Source organism: Belonocnema kinseyi, chromosome 1 (assembly GCF_010883055.1).
Source record: "Belonocnema kinseyi isolate 2016_QV_RU_SX_M_011 chromosome 1, B_treatae_v1, whole genome shotgun sequence".
Taxonomy (NCBI): domain Eukaryota; kingdom Metazoa; phylum Arthropoda; class Insecta; order Hymenoptera; family Cynipidae; genus Belonocnema; species Belonocnema kinseyi.
Genome location: NC_046657.1, coordinates 2,390,272 through 2,408,555, shown reverse-complemented (window position 1 = coordinate 2,408,555; position 18,284 = coordinate 2,390,272). Strand labels below are relative to the sequence as shown.

Here is an 18,284-nt window from a genome sequence, read left to right as displayed (position 1 = left end):
GGCTCAACTATGACGTGATGGGTAATTTTTGATACCGAATTTGAATTCAGCGCCCCAAAATCCATAGGAATACGTGTGTCTTGTTACCAGATCCGCACACTTATTTTTTTGTGTTGCTGTGTAATGTGTGACTCATCCTTCGTCTCGAGCATTGAATTGAATTAGTTTAGAATAGATCGAAGTAGATTGGGATGGAGTGGATTGGAATGAATTTCATCGTAATGGCTGGGGATGGATTGGAGTGGAGTGTGTTAGATTGGAATGAATTCCGTTGGAATTAATTGGATTAGAGTGGATTGTATTGGAATGAATTAGATTTGATTAGAATGGATTGTATTAGAATTAATTGGATTAGATTGGATTCGATTGGATTAGATTCCCTCTTAGGTTTTTAGATTGAGACTCTGTGCGACCTCTTTTTACTTATGATCGATAGTGTGTAAAAAAATAATGTGTGACCCGCCCTTTGTGTTCAGAATTGAATTGGATTGCAATAGATTGGAATGGATTATGGTCGATTCAAATTTTTAGGATTGGAATGGATTGGATTGAAATTAATTAGATTGAAGTGAATTGGAATGTCGCGGAATAAATTGGATTTAAATGAATTGAATTGGATTGAATTCCCTCTCGGGATTTTTATGGTAGGACTCTATGCAACCTATTTCCACTTATAATCGAATGGTGTGATAAAAAAGAGTGTGTAACACTCGACTCCGACTAGTACTGAAAATTGCACACTCGGCAAAAAAGCCACTTAGAGTCCTTGTATTACTAAAAACTATAAGCGTACAACCTCGCGTACATGAAAATGCTGGAGCCTGTTCGACAAATCCATTTTGTTCAATAAGCTTCAATTTTTTATCTTTTTGATAACATTTTAAAACTTTGAATCAACCCGAAGTGCTAGAATTGAATTTGATGAGACCTTTATTGTTGCAAATATGTTTGAATCAACACAAATTTGTAGAATTCTATTTGAATTGTTTAGAATCGAGTACATATTGCAGAACTTTCTATCATCCTTTTTAAATCAACCAGATTCCTGGTTGAATTAATTAGAATCCCACCTGAATCAACTTTAATTCATGTATTATAATTCTATTTGTCCTAAACATCTAAATGCTATATTTTTCCTCAGGTTTGGATGCAGATGGCGTAGGAATAATAACAGTAATTCGCACATGGTCAGGGGGTGGAGAGACAACTGCCCCCTCTCCAGCAGCGGAGTCGCTCAAAGCACACGTGGAATTGGCTTTGCCGCCAGAGAACGTGATTCGACTAGAGGTAGACTACAAATCCAATAACATCGATACAGAGTCTCATTCCCACGAGGAATATCTGACCAAACTTCGGGAGGGCGTTTTTGACAGACTTCAGGAGCTAGTCAACTCATCCGTTGAAAAAGACCCGGAAATTAAGAGTCGGAAAAAAATGGTACAGGAAGTTTACGCAGAGAGTCTCGCACATCTGGCTCTTCTCAGAGAAGTAAAACCGACAGAGGAAAATGAAGAGTCAATTCTGTGGATCAGAAAACGATTGCTAGCAGGTGTTTTATCCTTTGTCGAAATCTGTTAAAATAAATATCTTCTATGATAAGTTACCGACTTTCGATATAACCATCAGTCGATAATGCAGATTCCTCACGTGGATTGAGCCTTGATCGTTATCTGCCTTGCCGATAACGTAATGGGTTTAATGGCGCCCCTACAGAGGGCTATTTTGCAAGATTTGGTTCAAGAACCTAATTACACTCGAAATAATAGACCAAAGTTGATGGTCCTTAAGGGTGTTAGTTCAATCCGACTTTGATTTTTTTATAAGTACGACACTGATTCCATATATATTTTTTCCGGAGAATTTGTGAACGAAAGAAAGAAAACTTATCGAATATCTGGGGTGTTGCGAGATCCTCTGATTAATAAAATGTTGAAAAATTTGTTGAGGAAATGATTATTTTCCCGACAAATGTGAATTTTGCGAAAGAGAAGAATCAGCGGGTAGCAGACGGCAGAATTTGAACGGTTAGAATTGTTTGCTCATTTATTTTTTACTGGCAATTTTGACATAATAAAAGAATTCTAGACACATAACGGATATTCGACAAGTTTTCTTCCTTTCGTTCGCAAATCCTTCGGAAAAAATATATGTGGAATCAGTGCCGTTCCTACAAAAAAAAATCAAAGTCGGATTGAACCAACACCCTTAAACCAGGCTAAAGCTAATTAATTTCAAAATAATGGAAATTATAGAGAAAAGTTGTTTCGAATTTCTTAGCCTGGAAAATCCTTAGAAAGTCAGTAATTTTTTAACGGGTACCTAAAAAAATTATTAGGAATTTCATAAAAATGGTCATAGTTAGGTTTTGTACCATAGTATCTGGCGCATTTTAAATCGGACAAATGTTAGGAACATAAAAAAATGGTCGTTCAAACGACCGCTTAGGTGCAAACGTTCTTTTCACAAAAGAAGCATTGTCTTGGCGTAACCAGAATCACTCCTAAAATTAAAAGTTGAGCAAATTTCTTTTGTTTCGAACATAATAGACTTTTTTATTTAAGAGCGGAAGCAAAGTCTTTGTCTTTTCCCTCCTGTGAAAAGTGCTCGACACATTTGAATACCACCTGACATGCACTCGAGCATTTTTTTAAAGTAAAAAGTTTATATTTACATACATTTTCCTTGGCGACAAACTACGCAAGAACATGTAGAGAAATTCACTCAGTTTTCCAATTTGCGTTCCACCAAATTCGATCCACTATTTCTTATTATAAAAGTCAGATTGACCTTTTAATGAATTCTTTCAAGTGATATTATGTTTTAAAAGCAAATTTTACAAAGTAGCCCACAGTGCGGTACTAGACCCAGTATTTGACTGACACTCGATCCATGTCCAACGGGTCACCAGGCATTACCAACTGAGGGTAATATCGATTTCCGTAATCTAGTCGAATGGCTATACTTTTATAACTAAATATCTTGAGTACTACTGGATCTACTTTTCAGGGAGGGATCAAAAACATGGGCCAATTTTAATCCGAGGACCGCGCTGCTCAGGAAAATCATCAATCCTTTCCCGAGTCTATGAAAGTGCCCCAACCTGGTTTGGAGTTCCAACCCTACGAGTCGTGAGGTTGTGCACTTCAACACCCAGATCGGCTTACAGTCTCGAATTGCTTAGGATTCTGTGTGAACATGTGGGCTTCTTATCAGGAAACAACGATGGAAATCTTCCGCGTGACGCATCCTTCGATCCACTGTACCTGAACAATTGGTTTAATCAAATTATGAGGAGGATAGAAGAGCAGCCAATGACGGAACAGCTAGTCATTTTGGTGGATGATTTACATCGGTTACATCCTCTTGAGTGCGACATTGTTGCTGCTCTTTCCTGGCTTCCACTCAATCTACCTCAGGTTCAAAATTTAAATCGTAATCTACTATAACGCCTATTTTGATTTTTTAATTATTTCATCGCAATATAATATAAATTGGATCCCTGAAGAGCGCCAGATAGTTTAGCCTAAACTAACAAAAGATATTCAAATAAAATTTTTTGTTAGCCTCGCTAACGATTAGCGCCATTTCGAACCTGAAACACAATAATTGGTCTGGGACCAGACAGAAGGCAAATAAAGCATGAATATTTAATTTTTTAATTTAATTTTTAATTTAGGACTGATGATCTAAAATCGCAATAAAGTAAAAAATCTAGGTTCGAAAATAATACTAGCGCGGCATGCCAGAGTGGCCATTCCGAGAATTCTACGTGGCGTCGTCAGTTATCATTCTAATATTATTTGGAATTTACAAATCAAAATATTTCTATATTTTTACAATTATACAGCTTTATTTTAAATTAACAGCGTTATTTAATAATTACGAAGAGTAGCACTGCTACAATGTTACAGTCTGGGAGATTATTTGAAATCATAGTTATTTATAACGTCAAGTTTTTACTTGACCTTGAATTTTCCTCGTCTAACATAACGACAATGGTGTCTGGCATGCTTGTCAAAAAAATTTAGTTTTAGTGACAGAAGTCTGTAATTAAATCTCTTCTTGTTTTTCTATCCAATAGAGGACGTTAGTCTTGCACTAAATATACATCGATTGAGAACGCAGTCGGTTAATCGCAAAATCATGCTAGAGTCTGTTCCGTTTTTAATTTTCCTGAATATATAATTCGCTTGTTTTTCGAATACTGTGTTTTATTCCTACTTGCGCATTACCCTGAATCTCGTAACAGAGTATGGGCCCCGGAGCGTCGCTGGATGCAGAGTAGATATTAGAAGATTCGTAGAAGTTCAGGAACTAAAGCGGCAATTTCGATGTCCTTGCAAGTGCAAGCTGAAGAACGACATACACGAAAATTCTCAAATTTACTTGGACGCGGTAGATTATTTGGCAAAATTAGAGGTAGGATTCAATAACGAATTATTGACGGTAATGCTACTACGCAGTTTCCCGGAATGTTTCAGGAATTTTTTATTTGCGATTTCACCACGTGATAAAGTATCAAATCTAAAAAAACTTCGAACAAATATTGCGGAAGAATTTGACGCACATAAGAAAGCCGTTGAAAATGCTATACAGAATGCGAATCTTGCGAGCATCTCAAGAAAAAAGTGGAAAATATAATCAAGACTGACACGAAAAGGCGGAAAAGGATGAATTTTATGTAAAGTGTTGTAAGTACTGCATGATCCGATATTGGAGAAGGTTCCATAAGAAAGTGAAAAAGCCAAAAGAGCAGTATGCTAGTGGTCATGGACATATATTTGTCGGCTTAAAACGTCCAAAGGGTTAATGGATCAAATCTGTCAAATTTCACATATACAAGAATATCAATTTGTTCGGAAAACTTAATCAAAACTGTGGTCGAGGAAAATTAAATCTCGCTAGCGTAAAAATCTCGTCATGGTCGAAAAATTTACTGATAACGGCCATAGTGATATAACGACAAGGACACGGAAGAATAATTACCTTGAAGATTGCCCAAATAAGACATAGGTCCACGTACAACATGTGAATTTACAATCTCTTTTTGATGCCCTCAGGATAGAATCTATTCGAGTTAAGGTCGAGGACCCAAGTCGAGACTTTAAATGCAGTCTCTGTCAGCAGATGAAGATGCATCTTCATCTGGTGTACTAAGAGAGATGAGTAACTGCATACACTCTGATTAATGTAGTCTGATGGATGTCGCTTAACATGAAAAGGAATTTTATTTGATCACTTTCATCGATGATTTCCCCTGGTGATGTAAGTCAAAATTTATTAGATAGAAGAATAAATTATAAGGTCACATGTCTACAGCCGGATAATGGAAAGAAGTATATTAAAATCATCGTTCTGGACACTCGCTTTTTTTATCCGTAACAGATCATCGAGTAAGTTTAACGGAAGAACGGTTAAACATAAGGATGTTTTCATTATGGACAGAGTAGTGGATAAAGGACAACTCGAACCATGAGAACGTGAAGCAGATATCTAACGAAGATAAAGAATCTGATAATGAAGATTTTCGAGGTTTCCCTTTGGAAGAACCAATCACGAAAGCATTTCCAAGAAAGTTATTTGAGACGCGTGTAACACAAATTGAGACTGAAACTGATTTTTATCTTGTAACTGAGATTCCTGCCAATCGGTCATTAGCTGGTTAAAAGCCCAACGAGTAGATAGCGGAAGTATAGTCTTAATTCGACATTGGACAATTTAATATAAACAAAGCCAGGGTAATGATAGATGAGCTGGGAAAAACTATTATAGTTTTTCTTATGATACAAAAAATTATCAAGTTTGAAGCAGACTCCTCGCGCTTCGTACCAATGATTGGACAAAAAAATACTGTCGTCGGGAGTGCAACTAGACGGATCTCTGCGTCTACTTAAGTGACGAAGAGAAAGAAATGGAGATTACTGTCGTTTATTTCAAAGAAATTATATTGATGAGTGAGAAGCCTAAAGAAATGCTTCAATTCGCATGCAAGTTAGAGAACCTTTTTGTGATTAAAAATATTCTATACCTAAAACTTTCTAGAAGGTTAGTTTTACTGAAAGCAAGGAAACCCTCATCAATCCAAAGGCATATCACAGACGTTCTATAGAGTTTCAGGATGTGAAATTGCAGTGGCGGCAAGCCCCCTGTTATAGTTCACACAGCGAGTATGTTGATCAAATTTAATGATTGTTTTACCAAGCTCATTTAGCTCTCACTAGTGTGGACAGCAAAATAAGGTTGACTCTCTGCTCAAAACTCTATTTGAAAATAGTTTCTTGTACATAAATTAAAGCTACTAATTAATTATTCAGATGATCAGATACACCGTCACACAATATATCTCTTCATCATGTCTATATTTATTTATAATAATTTCGTTCTTTACCTTTTGATTTTAGGGAGTACATTTCGTCGCAACGACCGCTGTGCCTCCAGAAGCTTTACGACTCACCCCAATTCAAAAGGAACGAATAAGAAACACCGAAATCTTGCTAGAGCTTCCAGAGCCAAAAGTTGAGATTCCAAACATCGAAAAGGCGCTCGACAGTCTCGAAAGGCTCGTCGGTCTAAAAGCTGCCAACCGAATAGGATCCTTGTTAGCTTGCACAGAATACGGACTGTCAGAAACGGAAATCCTGGAGCTGATTATGCCAACCGGAGAAGATAGTCCTCTATCTCTATCTTCTGGACAGTTCAACTTTGCGACCTGGTGTCTCGTGAGAAGAGTCTTGGATCCTTGGCTAAGATTTCGTGTCATGAGCGGTCGTCTAATGTTCAGTTGGCGTTGGCTAGCTCGAGAATCGGCACGAAAACGGTACCTCTCCACCCAGGAAATAACTAAATCCATCCATGCGGAGGTATCTAACCTCTTTTTCGCTGAAGACACCGACGAAAGCGAGGAAAAGTCACCAGAAGATCCAGCCTCTCCTCCAGCAAAAGAAACCCCCTTCGCCACAACACCACAACACGACAACATCACCTACACCCTTCGCCACGTTGAAGAAGCTTGGCTCCATCTTCTTCGTTCCGGAGATGTCGAAAAACTAAAGAAACTTGCAGTCTGCGCTTTCGATTTTCTCCTCGCCGGGGTTCAGATGATATCAGTCAGCTACCTTCGATGTGTTCTTGAACATGCAAGAAGGTACCTTTTAGAAAGAGATCTCGAACTCGTTTACTACGCTGTCAGAAAATCTAGCGATGTTTTAACCAGAGACCCACTTCAGTTAGGAGCTCAGCTAATCTGCTGGTTGAGAACTGTTGCTGAAGATGACAGTGATCTGGTATCAAGAATGGTGATGGCAGCGATGGCTTGGTGTGATGGTTATACAGCTCCTCTTCTGGTTCCTTTAAATGGCTGGCTCCAACCACCCTTGCCTCTTCAGATCCGAGCGCTAGCCTGTCCTCAAGGAGTAAAATTGGTCGAACCTGCACCTTCTGGCCAACACGTTGTTGTGGTCCCTTCACAAGGCGATGCTCAACTCTGGCATGTTATGTCCGGACAATTGGTTCACACTTTCAAGGGACACTCGAATCCAATTTCATGTCTGGCTGTTACACAGCAATCGCAGTATTTGTTAACTGGGTCTGAAGACACGACAATTATCGTCTGGGATATGCAGGAATTGTCACTAAAGAGACGAATTTGTGAGCATATTGCTCCAGTTTTGACCCTGACACCTGCTTTGAATAATTCGGTCATTGTGAGTGGAGGAGAGGATTCGAGGATCATTGCGACATCTTTGCTAACTGGGGAAGTACTGATGAGGGTGGATCATCATCGGGGACCTGTAATGGATGTGAAGGTTGATGCTGCTGGCGAGGTTTTGGTTTCGGGATCCGCTGATGGGACTGTTTGCTTGTGGTCCTTGGAGAATTTCACTCTCTTGAATTCTATTCCACTGCCGAGTCCGGTGATTAAACTGGATGTATCGGATGACTCAGTTTTCCTCCTTGCGGTTTGTGAAGATCAAAAGATGTATCTTAGGTAAGAACCTCTCGAAATGCCCTCCCTACCACCTTAAATTTCTAATAAGCCCCATTTCTCTAAAAAAAATCTCCAGACCTCGCTAAATGCATGTTCCTGCTTTAACTGCTCACAACCTTCTTAAATACATGGTAAAAGCCTAAATGTCCGTATTACCTTCTCAAATATCCAATTAATATCCCCAAATGCTAATCAGATATTAACAACCATATTTGTTCAAATCATTTCCTATTGTCTGTTAAGTTTTTTCGATTTAAATTATGAAGATGTGGATTCTTCTACGTACTTCGAATGCTTTAAACATTGTAAACTAAGGTAAAGTGGTGCCTGTAAGCTCTGTCTCATATATGCGCCGCTTAGCCCCAGTTTACGGTACTCATCTTGTATTTCCTAAAAATATGTTTTTAGATCTCTAGCAACCGGAACCGAAATCCATACTCTTCGTGGTCACCAAGGACCAGTTAGAAGCATCTGCCTAGCCAAAGATTGCAGAAGAGCGATAGCAGGAGGCGTCGAAGGAAGGGTTTCAATCATCGACATGCACAAAGGACGTCTAATTAGAACTCTCCCGGCCAATCCTTCATACGACGTCACCTCGGTAAAAATCACCGACAAGGATGACTTTCTAATCACAGCCGGAGGTGGGAGAGTAACCTACTGGAGTTTCAGAAGCGAGGAAGGTCGACCAAAACCAGGAAAGAAGCAGGAATCTCTCCAACTTCATACAGCTCCCATTTCCTGTTTAGACATCTCTCGAGATGGAGCGATGGCCGTAACTGGAGGTGTGGATTCTCTCGTCAACCTCTGGCAGTTGAATACTCACGAACTTGTTTCCACTTTAGAAGGCCATGACGCTAGTGTTACCTGCGTAGCTTTTTCTGCTTCTGGACTCTTTGCAGCTTCAGGATCAGAAGATAAAACTGTGAGAGTTTGGGGATTGACTCTGGGTCTCGTTGTTGCTACTTTTAAACACCAGGCGCCTGTGACTTCAGTCATTGCGATGTTGGATGGAAGAAGAGTTGTCAGTTCGGATAGAGGTGGTGTGATTAGAGTTTGGGCTGCTGATAGTGGAACTTTAATCCAGTCTGTCGGAGGCCCTGGAAGATGCTTTGCCGTCACTTCAGACATGAGGTATGTTACTTTTCAATGCGTTTTCCGTATCGGCAATTTTACATTTCTATCAAGCACTTCCGATAGTTTTTGACTGAATTTTCCCTAAATTCGATTCAAATTTTCTCTGAATGGAAAGTATATCATAATCTATAGTTTTCTATTATTTCTTTTAGTAAAGCGGTGTGTGGAAATGGTGACAATCAAATGCTGATAATCAGCCTCGGTGCGGGCCCAGAAGAAAAGTACCAGGTGTCTCATTCCCAAGATATCACTTGCTTGACTGTTACTCCTGACTCCCAATCTTTAATCACCGGATCAAGAGACATGAGTCTTAAGATCTGGCAACTGGCTGGAGGAAAATTGTCTCAGGTTTTAGTCGGACACACTGATCATGTAACCTGTGTCGCGGTTGCAGTTTTGGATAAATGCATCGTCGTATCCGGCTCTAGAGATGCGAATTTAATCGTTTGGGACATTAACACTGGCGCTGATTTGCACACCTTGACGGGTCACTTGGGATATGTAACTTGTGTGAGATTATCTGGTGATGGAACACTGGCAGTCTCTGGAAGTGAGGACAAGAGCCTGATAGTCTGGGACACCAAGAAAGGGACAGCTTTGAGTTCCATCATGCTGCATGTTCCAGTATTGGGAGTGGAGATGTCCACTGATTGCTCGAGACTTGGTCTCTATCTGCTAGAACATAAATGTATGCCTATTCTTTGTTTACACAACACGCCAGCTCAGTATGTTAAACTACCATCTTATGTTGCTCCGAGGGACTTAAGACCACCTGGCCCTAAACGTCCTGCGAGAAGATTATTAAAGAAGGAAGTTTCTTTGGATACTTATACTTGGCAAAAAAAGTACGGACATCTAACTTCAGGTAATTCGGTGGGAAACAAATTGATTGAATATTTGCATGCCAACGTGACAGCACAACAAAATTTAAGTCAAATTGCTTCCAACATTCATTTAGTTGCCAAGTCTAACCATGATTTTTTCGTGTCAAGGAAAACTTTCTATTATAACAATAAATAAATCACGTTTTTAGGAATCATGGTAGCAGAAATGGAGGAAAGATTGAAGAGAAGATTCAGCGTGAGTGCTTCGATGGAAGAAATAAGTAAAGTCGGATTAGCGGGTTCGCAACCCGGATTAGGGCCAGAACAGGCCGCCCTTGCTCAATCTCAGCATTTCGATCAGCTGGAAGCCATTTGGAATAAGCAGTCGCCACCTCCAAGACCAAGAGGTCTCGGCAGGACTCTCTCAAAACAGAGTTCCCTCCAGGCGTCGCGAATTTCTGACTCCGATGAGGAAGGTAGACGAGCCGTTTCGTGCATCGCTTCTTGATCCCGCTTCCAACTTGCATTTCCTCAATTAAGTTTAAATTCGAATTTTTGTAGAAGTAGACATAGCATTAGGAGTGGTGACTGTAACTCGATGACTCCATGTTAAATAATCTCTTTCAAAGTGAAACTCTAAAGCGACCAATCTGCCGGTAGTTGTCTAAACTGATATAAACTGACATGAGTTGGCTGCTTGTTTTTATTATACATGCAGCAAACTGCGGAGAAATTTAGTAACTAATTTTCAAAGCTAATTCCTTGAATTGCGTAAAATTCCTTCAAGTCTTCGGATTGCCTTAAATTCATGGAATTCCGGAGTTGTTTGTGAGGCGCGGTATCCCCCCCCCCCCCCGTATCCAATTATTGATAGTACAACCTTATACCTTCAGGCTTCTCAAATTATGTTAACATTTGTTTGGCTAGCTTTTTAAAATTTTTTTCTCTTCCATGACAATTCCTAAGGACTGATGATCGTCGTGGCGGACACGAACGTCGATTATCAGGACTGTTCTCTCTTCAACAACAATCAGATTCAGTTTGAGCAGTCCCTTGGAAGTGCCAAGTTCTGGTTATTTAATCACTTTATGCCTTTACTTATTTTTGTTCAAGCTTATTTTTTGCTCAAGCATTGTAAAGCTGAAAATAATCTCGTGGGTTTTAAAAAGTTTCAATCACGGAGCCACAGATTGAGAACTTTTTTCTCCGCGAACTAGGAGAAAGCAGCCTGAATTTCTTTTACGTTTTCATCACCTCCCGCAACTGCTCGCTTCGCCTCATCGTGTGATTGACACATGAGCCAATGTTGGAAGAATTCAGACAATTCACGGAATTCATAGGAATTCCGACAATTCAGAAAATTTAGAGGAATTTAGAGAATTCGATGAAATTTTATGATTTCAAAGAAGAAATGATACCAGAAATTTAGAATGCTCAGAAGGATTAAAAGAATTCACATGATTCAGGAAAGAATTCAGAGGTTCTTTTAGCATGGAGGTATCCAACTATAACAGTCTGTAACTTATCTCTACACTGTTTAAGTTTCTCATTCTCTATTATTTAATTGTCGAAGCTTCTTATTTCCTGATAGGATTGTATTTTGTAACTAGAAAACTTCTTTTGTATTCTAGGCCTAAGTCACCCTGAACACAGCTTCTTTTGACAAATGCATGCCTTTTAAACCTTTTTTGGAAGCACGAGAGAAGTGATGAGTCACGATTTTTAAACAAATTAAATTTTATTCTTTTAAGTGTAGTTAAACAGTATTTTAGATTTATATTGTGAGCAACGATTATGCATGATTAGTATTAGTAGTATTTATATTAAGGAATCACGAGATTTTATATTTTTTTAAGGAATTAAATTACATCTACCAGCATGACGTAGCGGATCTGGGCATGCTTCAGCATTTATTTGTAAAATAATCAAAAAAAAGATAATAGTGTTGTTTCGTAATTTTATTTAAAACCATTTTTGAATAGTTAATTTTGAGCTAAACTCAGAGTACTTTAAAAAAAAACTTTTACGTCGCTTTTTTTAAGAGGAAAAAATATTATTAAAAATTGAATCAACGAAAACACTCATTTGAATTAAAATCATTGATATCTGAACTGTGATTGGTGGAAAATCCGACCTATTTAATGACGTCACAGGAGCCCTCCAATCAGGTATTTCAAGTTGTCATGTCAAATGGCAAAATGTCTGTACGCTGAGGCCCAAGCAAGAATATCAATTGCATTGGACGAAACTGTCTTTTTTCATAACATGGAAAAAAAGATTTTTAACCACTACAAGTTTGGTAAAAAAGTCACCATTTTCCAAGTTCTTAAAAAAATTAGGTTTCGCCGGATGCATTTGATATTGTTTGGCTCTCCGCCTGTAGCCATCTTGAATTTTCCCCACCTATACTGAAATCATGCAGTAGTATAAGGCAAGCCTGTCCAAAGAGTGGAGTTCGACTCAATCACCAAATATTTGAGTTCTACCACCAGTCTCTCTACTCAGCTTCGGTGATGGTCGGTTTCTGAAATGGAAGGGAGGTCTCCAGTGCTGTAGATACATAGTATCTCGGAAGATGTCTTAAGGCGACTCAATTTAAAATAAAATGAAGTAATTTGGAATTTATTTAATTAATATATTAGCAGTAAAAAATGCATAAGTCTTACAAATAGGTAAAGTACATAATATTTTGTTTGAAGAAAATTGGAAATAAATCTTCAAAGCCAATAGTTTCATGTAAAATTACAACTTTATTTTAATAGACATTGTTAGGGCCTTTTTTATTGAACTATCTAATTCCCCTATAATTAAAAATAAAAGAGACAATTACATTCTCTACACTATATTATTGTATTACAATAAATTCGCATTCAATTCATAAACATTTATAAATATTGAAGGGCAATGATTTCAACATGTTGTAAACATGAGGTTGCACTTTGCAAAGAAATTTTCAAAATTATTTGAAATCAGGATCATGCAACGTACCTATTGAAAGTTATGGTGCCTATACATTTCCTTTATTTATTATTGTAAAGTAAAATGTAATCATATATCAACTATTCACATTTTAAAGTTGTTACAATATTGATAAAATCATATTCCTGTCGAAAAAAGATATAATTTTTCAAGCTCAGGATATCAGTAAACATTTCTCTTTCGTTCGAGTTGCATCTTACATTTACAGCATCAAAATGAAAATATTCCATTTCAAATTGGTCCTCAGTGGGCACAAAATTTGGCGACGTCTTTACGACATCGTTACGACATCCTATGTCCATGTCGTTAATGTGTATTTACGATATCGTAAATAAGTCGTATGATCTGACGATGTCTTTATGATATCGCAAAACACCGTAACGACATGGACATAGGATGTCGTAAAGATGTCGTAACGATGTCGTAAAGACGTTGCGAAATTTTGTGCCCCCGTTGGCTCGCCCTAAAGCACCTACTTCAAAACTTATCTGCGGTACTAAATTCTGCAATGTGCATCACGTGGCACGCGCCACGAACAACCACGAAATCTTTCCGGCAGCGAGTGAAGGATGGTGGTGGGGTTAAAGTCCCAAATCGCTTTTCATGCAGTTATGACGATTCTAATGCCTAAAACATGTGGTGTTTGAGTCGAACTCCCCTCTCTGGACAGACCCGGTATAAGGAGACCCGAATCCCTTGCGGCCTTTGCAAAATTTGGACGCGCAGATTCGAATTTCGTTTGTTTGCACCGTTCGTAGCGCTTCTTGCGGAAAACCGTTGAGATACAAGTTTTGCAAATGCCGCGTCCGTAGTAAGCCGGTTGTAAACAAACAACGTACATGCTTGTCATGGTTTTGTCGGTTTCTTCGTGAAAGTAAATGGTTTGTGATAGAAGGGAGACGTTCTTGTGTGTGCAAAATGGTTTGCTGTTACATATTGATGGCTGTGCATCCACAAGCCACGTTAGAAAAAAAAACGAGACAGGCTCAGAAACGCCACTTCTTTTGCCCTAGCACAGTCAACTGGATGATTTCGGACATCAAATGTCATGTGTTCTATTTTAAATATGCTAACTCGAAGAAATTACGAATGTAAATGATCAAAAGTGCCACTGTCTTTGTTTTTTTTTATCAGTTGCCATGACGACAGAACTGCCGTATTGTGAAAATTCAAGGGTTTATCATTTTTCCGCAAGAGGCGCTACGAGCGATGCGAACTAACTAAATCCGAATCCACGCGTCCAAGTTTTCCGAGAGTGGGGTCTCCTTATACTACTTCGTGATTGAAATATCTCATCGATATCGTTAGTAAACATTTCAAATTGAATGAAAAACATTTTTTTAATTTAGAAATTATACGATAAATTTATTGCAAAAGTGATATCAGATTTCGGAAACAACCCTATTTGGTAATAAAAAAGATTCTGTAAACGAGGAGCGATTCAATTGGGTTCGACACAGAAAACAGCTAGTGCTGGGTAGCTAGGTGGCGCTAGCAGTTCTGGTGAATGAACCGCGAAAATTCAAATTTGATCAAACAAATTTTTGTTACCTAAATTAATTATAAAAGTCGATTATTTACATATAAAAGAAACTGCAAGTGTAAGCCCTTTAGTTTAAAAAAATGTAAGCTTTTAATAGCTGGGAATTTTTGATTACGCAGTTCAGAATCTCACAAATATAACATTATTGTCTACTAAAAGAACGTTTAAAAGAATGTATTTTCGATTTTTTATGGTGATAGTTGGATTTTGAAATAAAAAAGGCTAAATTGTTAACAGAAAAAGGAATTTCTATATTTTCAGATTAAGCAAATCATTTTCTACGAAAGAAAAACAAACTTGTAACAAAATAGTGTAATTTTAATCTACGCAAATGAATTTCTAAGATAAAAGAGTACATTTTCAACCAATAATGGAATAGTTGAAAGTAAAAAAAGTATTTATTCCTTCTAACCAAGAGTAGAATTTTCAGCAAATGAAATGCATGTTTAACTCTAAAAGACACATTTTTAACCTATAAAATGATATAGTAACATTTTCAGTTAAATAAACTAATTTTCAAAAAAAAGAACGAATGTTTAACCAAATAGTTCAATTACCAACTAAGAAAGATATATGTTTGAACAAAAATGGAATAGTTATATTTTCAGATAAAAAATTATTTTTCCAATAAAAATACGAGGTTCTAGCAAAATTATTTAATTTTCAAGCAATAGAATTAATTGTAAAAGAAAATGATGAATTGAATTTTCAACCAAAAATTTAATATTTAAATTTTCAGTTAATTAATCTTCAACAAAAAAAAGAACTCGCAACGAAAAATATCATAGTTGATATGTGAACCAACAAGAATTGAATTAATCAACCTGGTAATCAAATAAAAAGAGTTAATTTTAAACGAATTAATTAATTTTTTTTTAAATGTCATTATTCAGACGAATTTTCAACACAAGAAAAGTAAATTTTTTGAGAAAAAATAAAACAATTTAATTTTCGGTTCTAAAAATTGATTTTTAACAACAAAAAACGAATTTTTAACGAGACTATTAGATTTTGTAACAATTCAATGAAGTTTTAACCAAAAAAATTATTTAAAAAAAAAGTAATATATAAGTTTATACAGAAATTTTCAACCCTATAGTGGCATTTTCAACTGAAATAGATATTTTGTCAAGCAAAAGGAAAACATGTTTAAAAAAATAGTTGAATTTTCAACTAGAAGACACAAAATTTCAAACGAAAGTTACATTTTTAAATCTTTACTTAATTCATGTGCAAACAAAAAAATGAATTCTTAATGAAAAATGTACTTAATAGTTTATATTTCTAGAAAAAAGATTTTTAATTAAAAACCCTTGAATTCAGCCAAACGTGCCCTTGAACTGTTTGCCACGTTTAACTGAGCATTGCCCCTCTTTCTTTCAGTTCCAGGAATATCGTGAACCGGGAGTTCTTATATCGAGAGTTGATTGTAGTTTAACTTTTTATCTAAAAATATTAAAATTCTAAAGTCAAAACGCTTTAATTGAACAAAACAAGACGAAGTTTCAACAAAAAGGGTTATATTTTCAAAGTTATTTTTGAAATGTACAGACATGCATAAAAAAAGACATTTTTTATTCAAATTTTAATTTTCACAGAAAATTAACCAAGGACAACTACACCACCTAGCGGCTGGTAAACTACCCGAATCTGTATTGTTCTTGGCTATCGGGATGCACATGCGTGGAAAAATAACCTTCACTGCGCATGCCCTTAAATTTCAGCCAATAGAGTATTTCCATTAACGCTGTTGGAACGGTGCGCACAAAAATGACGAAATTCATGAGACACTCAAAACTTACCAGCAGTCAATGATAATTCGGTTTTGAGCTTTTAAAAATGCACTCAGAATATTTTCCCGTCACCGAAAGAGGTTCCATGGTTGTGGAATATACCCTTGCTATCTGATTTTCCGAAACAAATCGCGTAAAAGCTAAAAAATGAGAGTAAAGTGGTTAACAAAAATATACGAATGGAGACCAAAGCGACTGGCAGCGGTTTGGCGCTGATCGATCAATGCATGGACATAGGAAACACGGGACTAGGCATGCCATCCTAACTTGGCGAGCGGGGTTGAATCTACGGGAGGGGTGAGAATTCCATGAGTGGGGAAAGCCGCCATCTTACGATGTGCCATTTGATTATGCGCACGAGCATTTTTGCCGACAAACTGTGCATGAAAATATAAACATGTGGGCGATACCATGTTTGTCGCGGGACATCAAAAGTTGGTGAACCTCTCCCCTCATTGCATTACCACCGCAATTACATGCCTAGTCCCTTGTTTCATATGTCCATGGATCAATGTTACTTGATCGTACTGCCAAGCATGTGTAATGTGGGTAAAGCTGCTCCTCTTGGCGGGAATTTTAAATTAGAATAAAAATGCAATTTGTGATACATATATTACTGTGCTTTAACGTGCAAAACACATATGGAAATAGAACATTACGTAGAATCAAATAAATAAGGTAAGTATTATACAGCCTATTCTCGCTTTACAGGACACTAATATTAATCGCATAAATTTCTTATTGAAATAATTAAATGAATTTAATTATATGATTAAATTAACGGAATTATTTGATTTAATTAATTAAATAATAGTAGTAATAATACAACAATTAATTTTTTAATTGAATCTCTCCGAGTGCAATGTCTGGATAGCTAAGAATAATGAATCTTTGCGAATCATGGCGTAGAAAATATTTTGTAAAAATGAAGGGCCGGTAATGTAGTTATATGCTAATTTTTTGAAAAATTTAACTGCGAAAATGGCTAGTAAATTCGACGTCTGCTGTGTAGAATATTTGATGAATTATTTTATTAAATTAATTGAATTGTTTAACTTAATCAATTAAATAATAGTAGTAATAATACAACAATTATTTTTTTGCTTTGAATCTGTCCGATTGCACCATCTTGATATCTAAGAATAATAAATCTTTGCTAATAAGGGCGTTGAAAATAGTTTGTAAAAAGTAAACAATGAACGTTTTTAAATTTCTGCAAAAATCTGCAGATATTGTTATTTTCAATAAGAAATGTATGCTATTAATATTAGTGTTCTGTAAAGCGAGAATAGGCTGTATACTACTTACCTTATTCATAATATTCTACGTAATGCGCTACTTCCATATGTGTTTTGCACGTTACAACAAAAGAATATATGTAAATAAATCAATAAATAATATATTTTTAACTTGAAAAATTATTATCAATTATTATCAGCGAGTTCACGGCGGCATCCTTCTATCACTTTTCACAGTTTTCCTATTCCGAAGCCAAGTAAGACATGTCAAGAAACAATTGCAATAAAAAGAACACAAATCGCATTTTTATTCTAATTTAAAATTCCCGCCAAGAGGATCAGCTTTACCGACAGTGCGCATGCTTGGTAGTACGATCAATTAACGTTGATTGATCATCGCCAATCAGCCGTCAGTCAGTTTGGTCCCCATTCGTGTATTTTTGTTAACCACTTTACTCTCATTTTTTAGCTTTTGCGCGATTAGTTTCGAAAAATCAGACAGCAGGCGCATATCCCACAACCATGGAACTCCTTTCGATAACGGAAAAATATTCTGAGTCCATGTTTAAAAGCTCTACCGAATTATCATTCACCGCTGGTAAGTTTTGAGGGTTTCATGGATTTCGCCATTTTTGTGCCCACCGTTCCAACAGCCTTAAGCCATAGAATTTCAAAATGTCCGTTATACGAGGGTAGTTCAATAAGTCCTTAGAATGAAGTATAAAAACAATTTTTTTTGGGTAAATTTTTTTCTATTTTTCAACATAATCTCCTTGGAGCTCTATA

At 36.9% G+C, this 18,284-nt stretch overlaps 1 protein-coding gene across 1 annotated transcript in view; it reads left to right on the top strand.

Moving 5' to 3' along the window:
* LOC117167135 (NACHT domain- and WD repeat-containing protein 1) overlaps positions 1 to 18,284 on the top strand; it is an 898,576-nt gene that overhangs the window by 870,807 nt on the left and 9,485 nt on the right. Inside the window, exons 13-18 of the mRNA XM_033351831.1 lie at positions 1,142 to 1,549; positions 3,007 to 3,416; positions 6,402 to 7,987; positions 8,396 to 9,118; positions 9,274 to 9,986; positions 10,155 to 10,421. Of these exons, the coding sequence (XP_033207722.1) occupies positions 1,142 to 1,549; positions 3,007 to 3,416; positions 6,402 to 7,987; positions 8,396 to 9,118; positions 9,274 to 9,986; positions 10,155 to 10,421 (4,107 nt within the window). The remainder of the gene's footprint in view (positions 1 to 1,141; positions 1,550 to 3,006; positions 3,417 to 6,401; positions 7,988 to 8,395; positions 9,119 to 9,273; positions 9,987 to 10,154; positions 10,422 to 18,284) is intronic.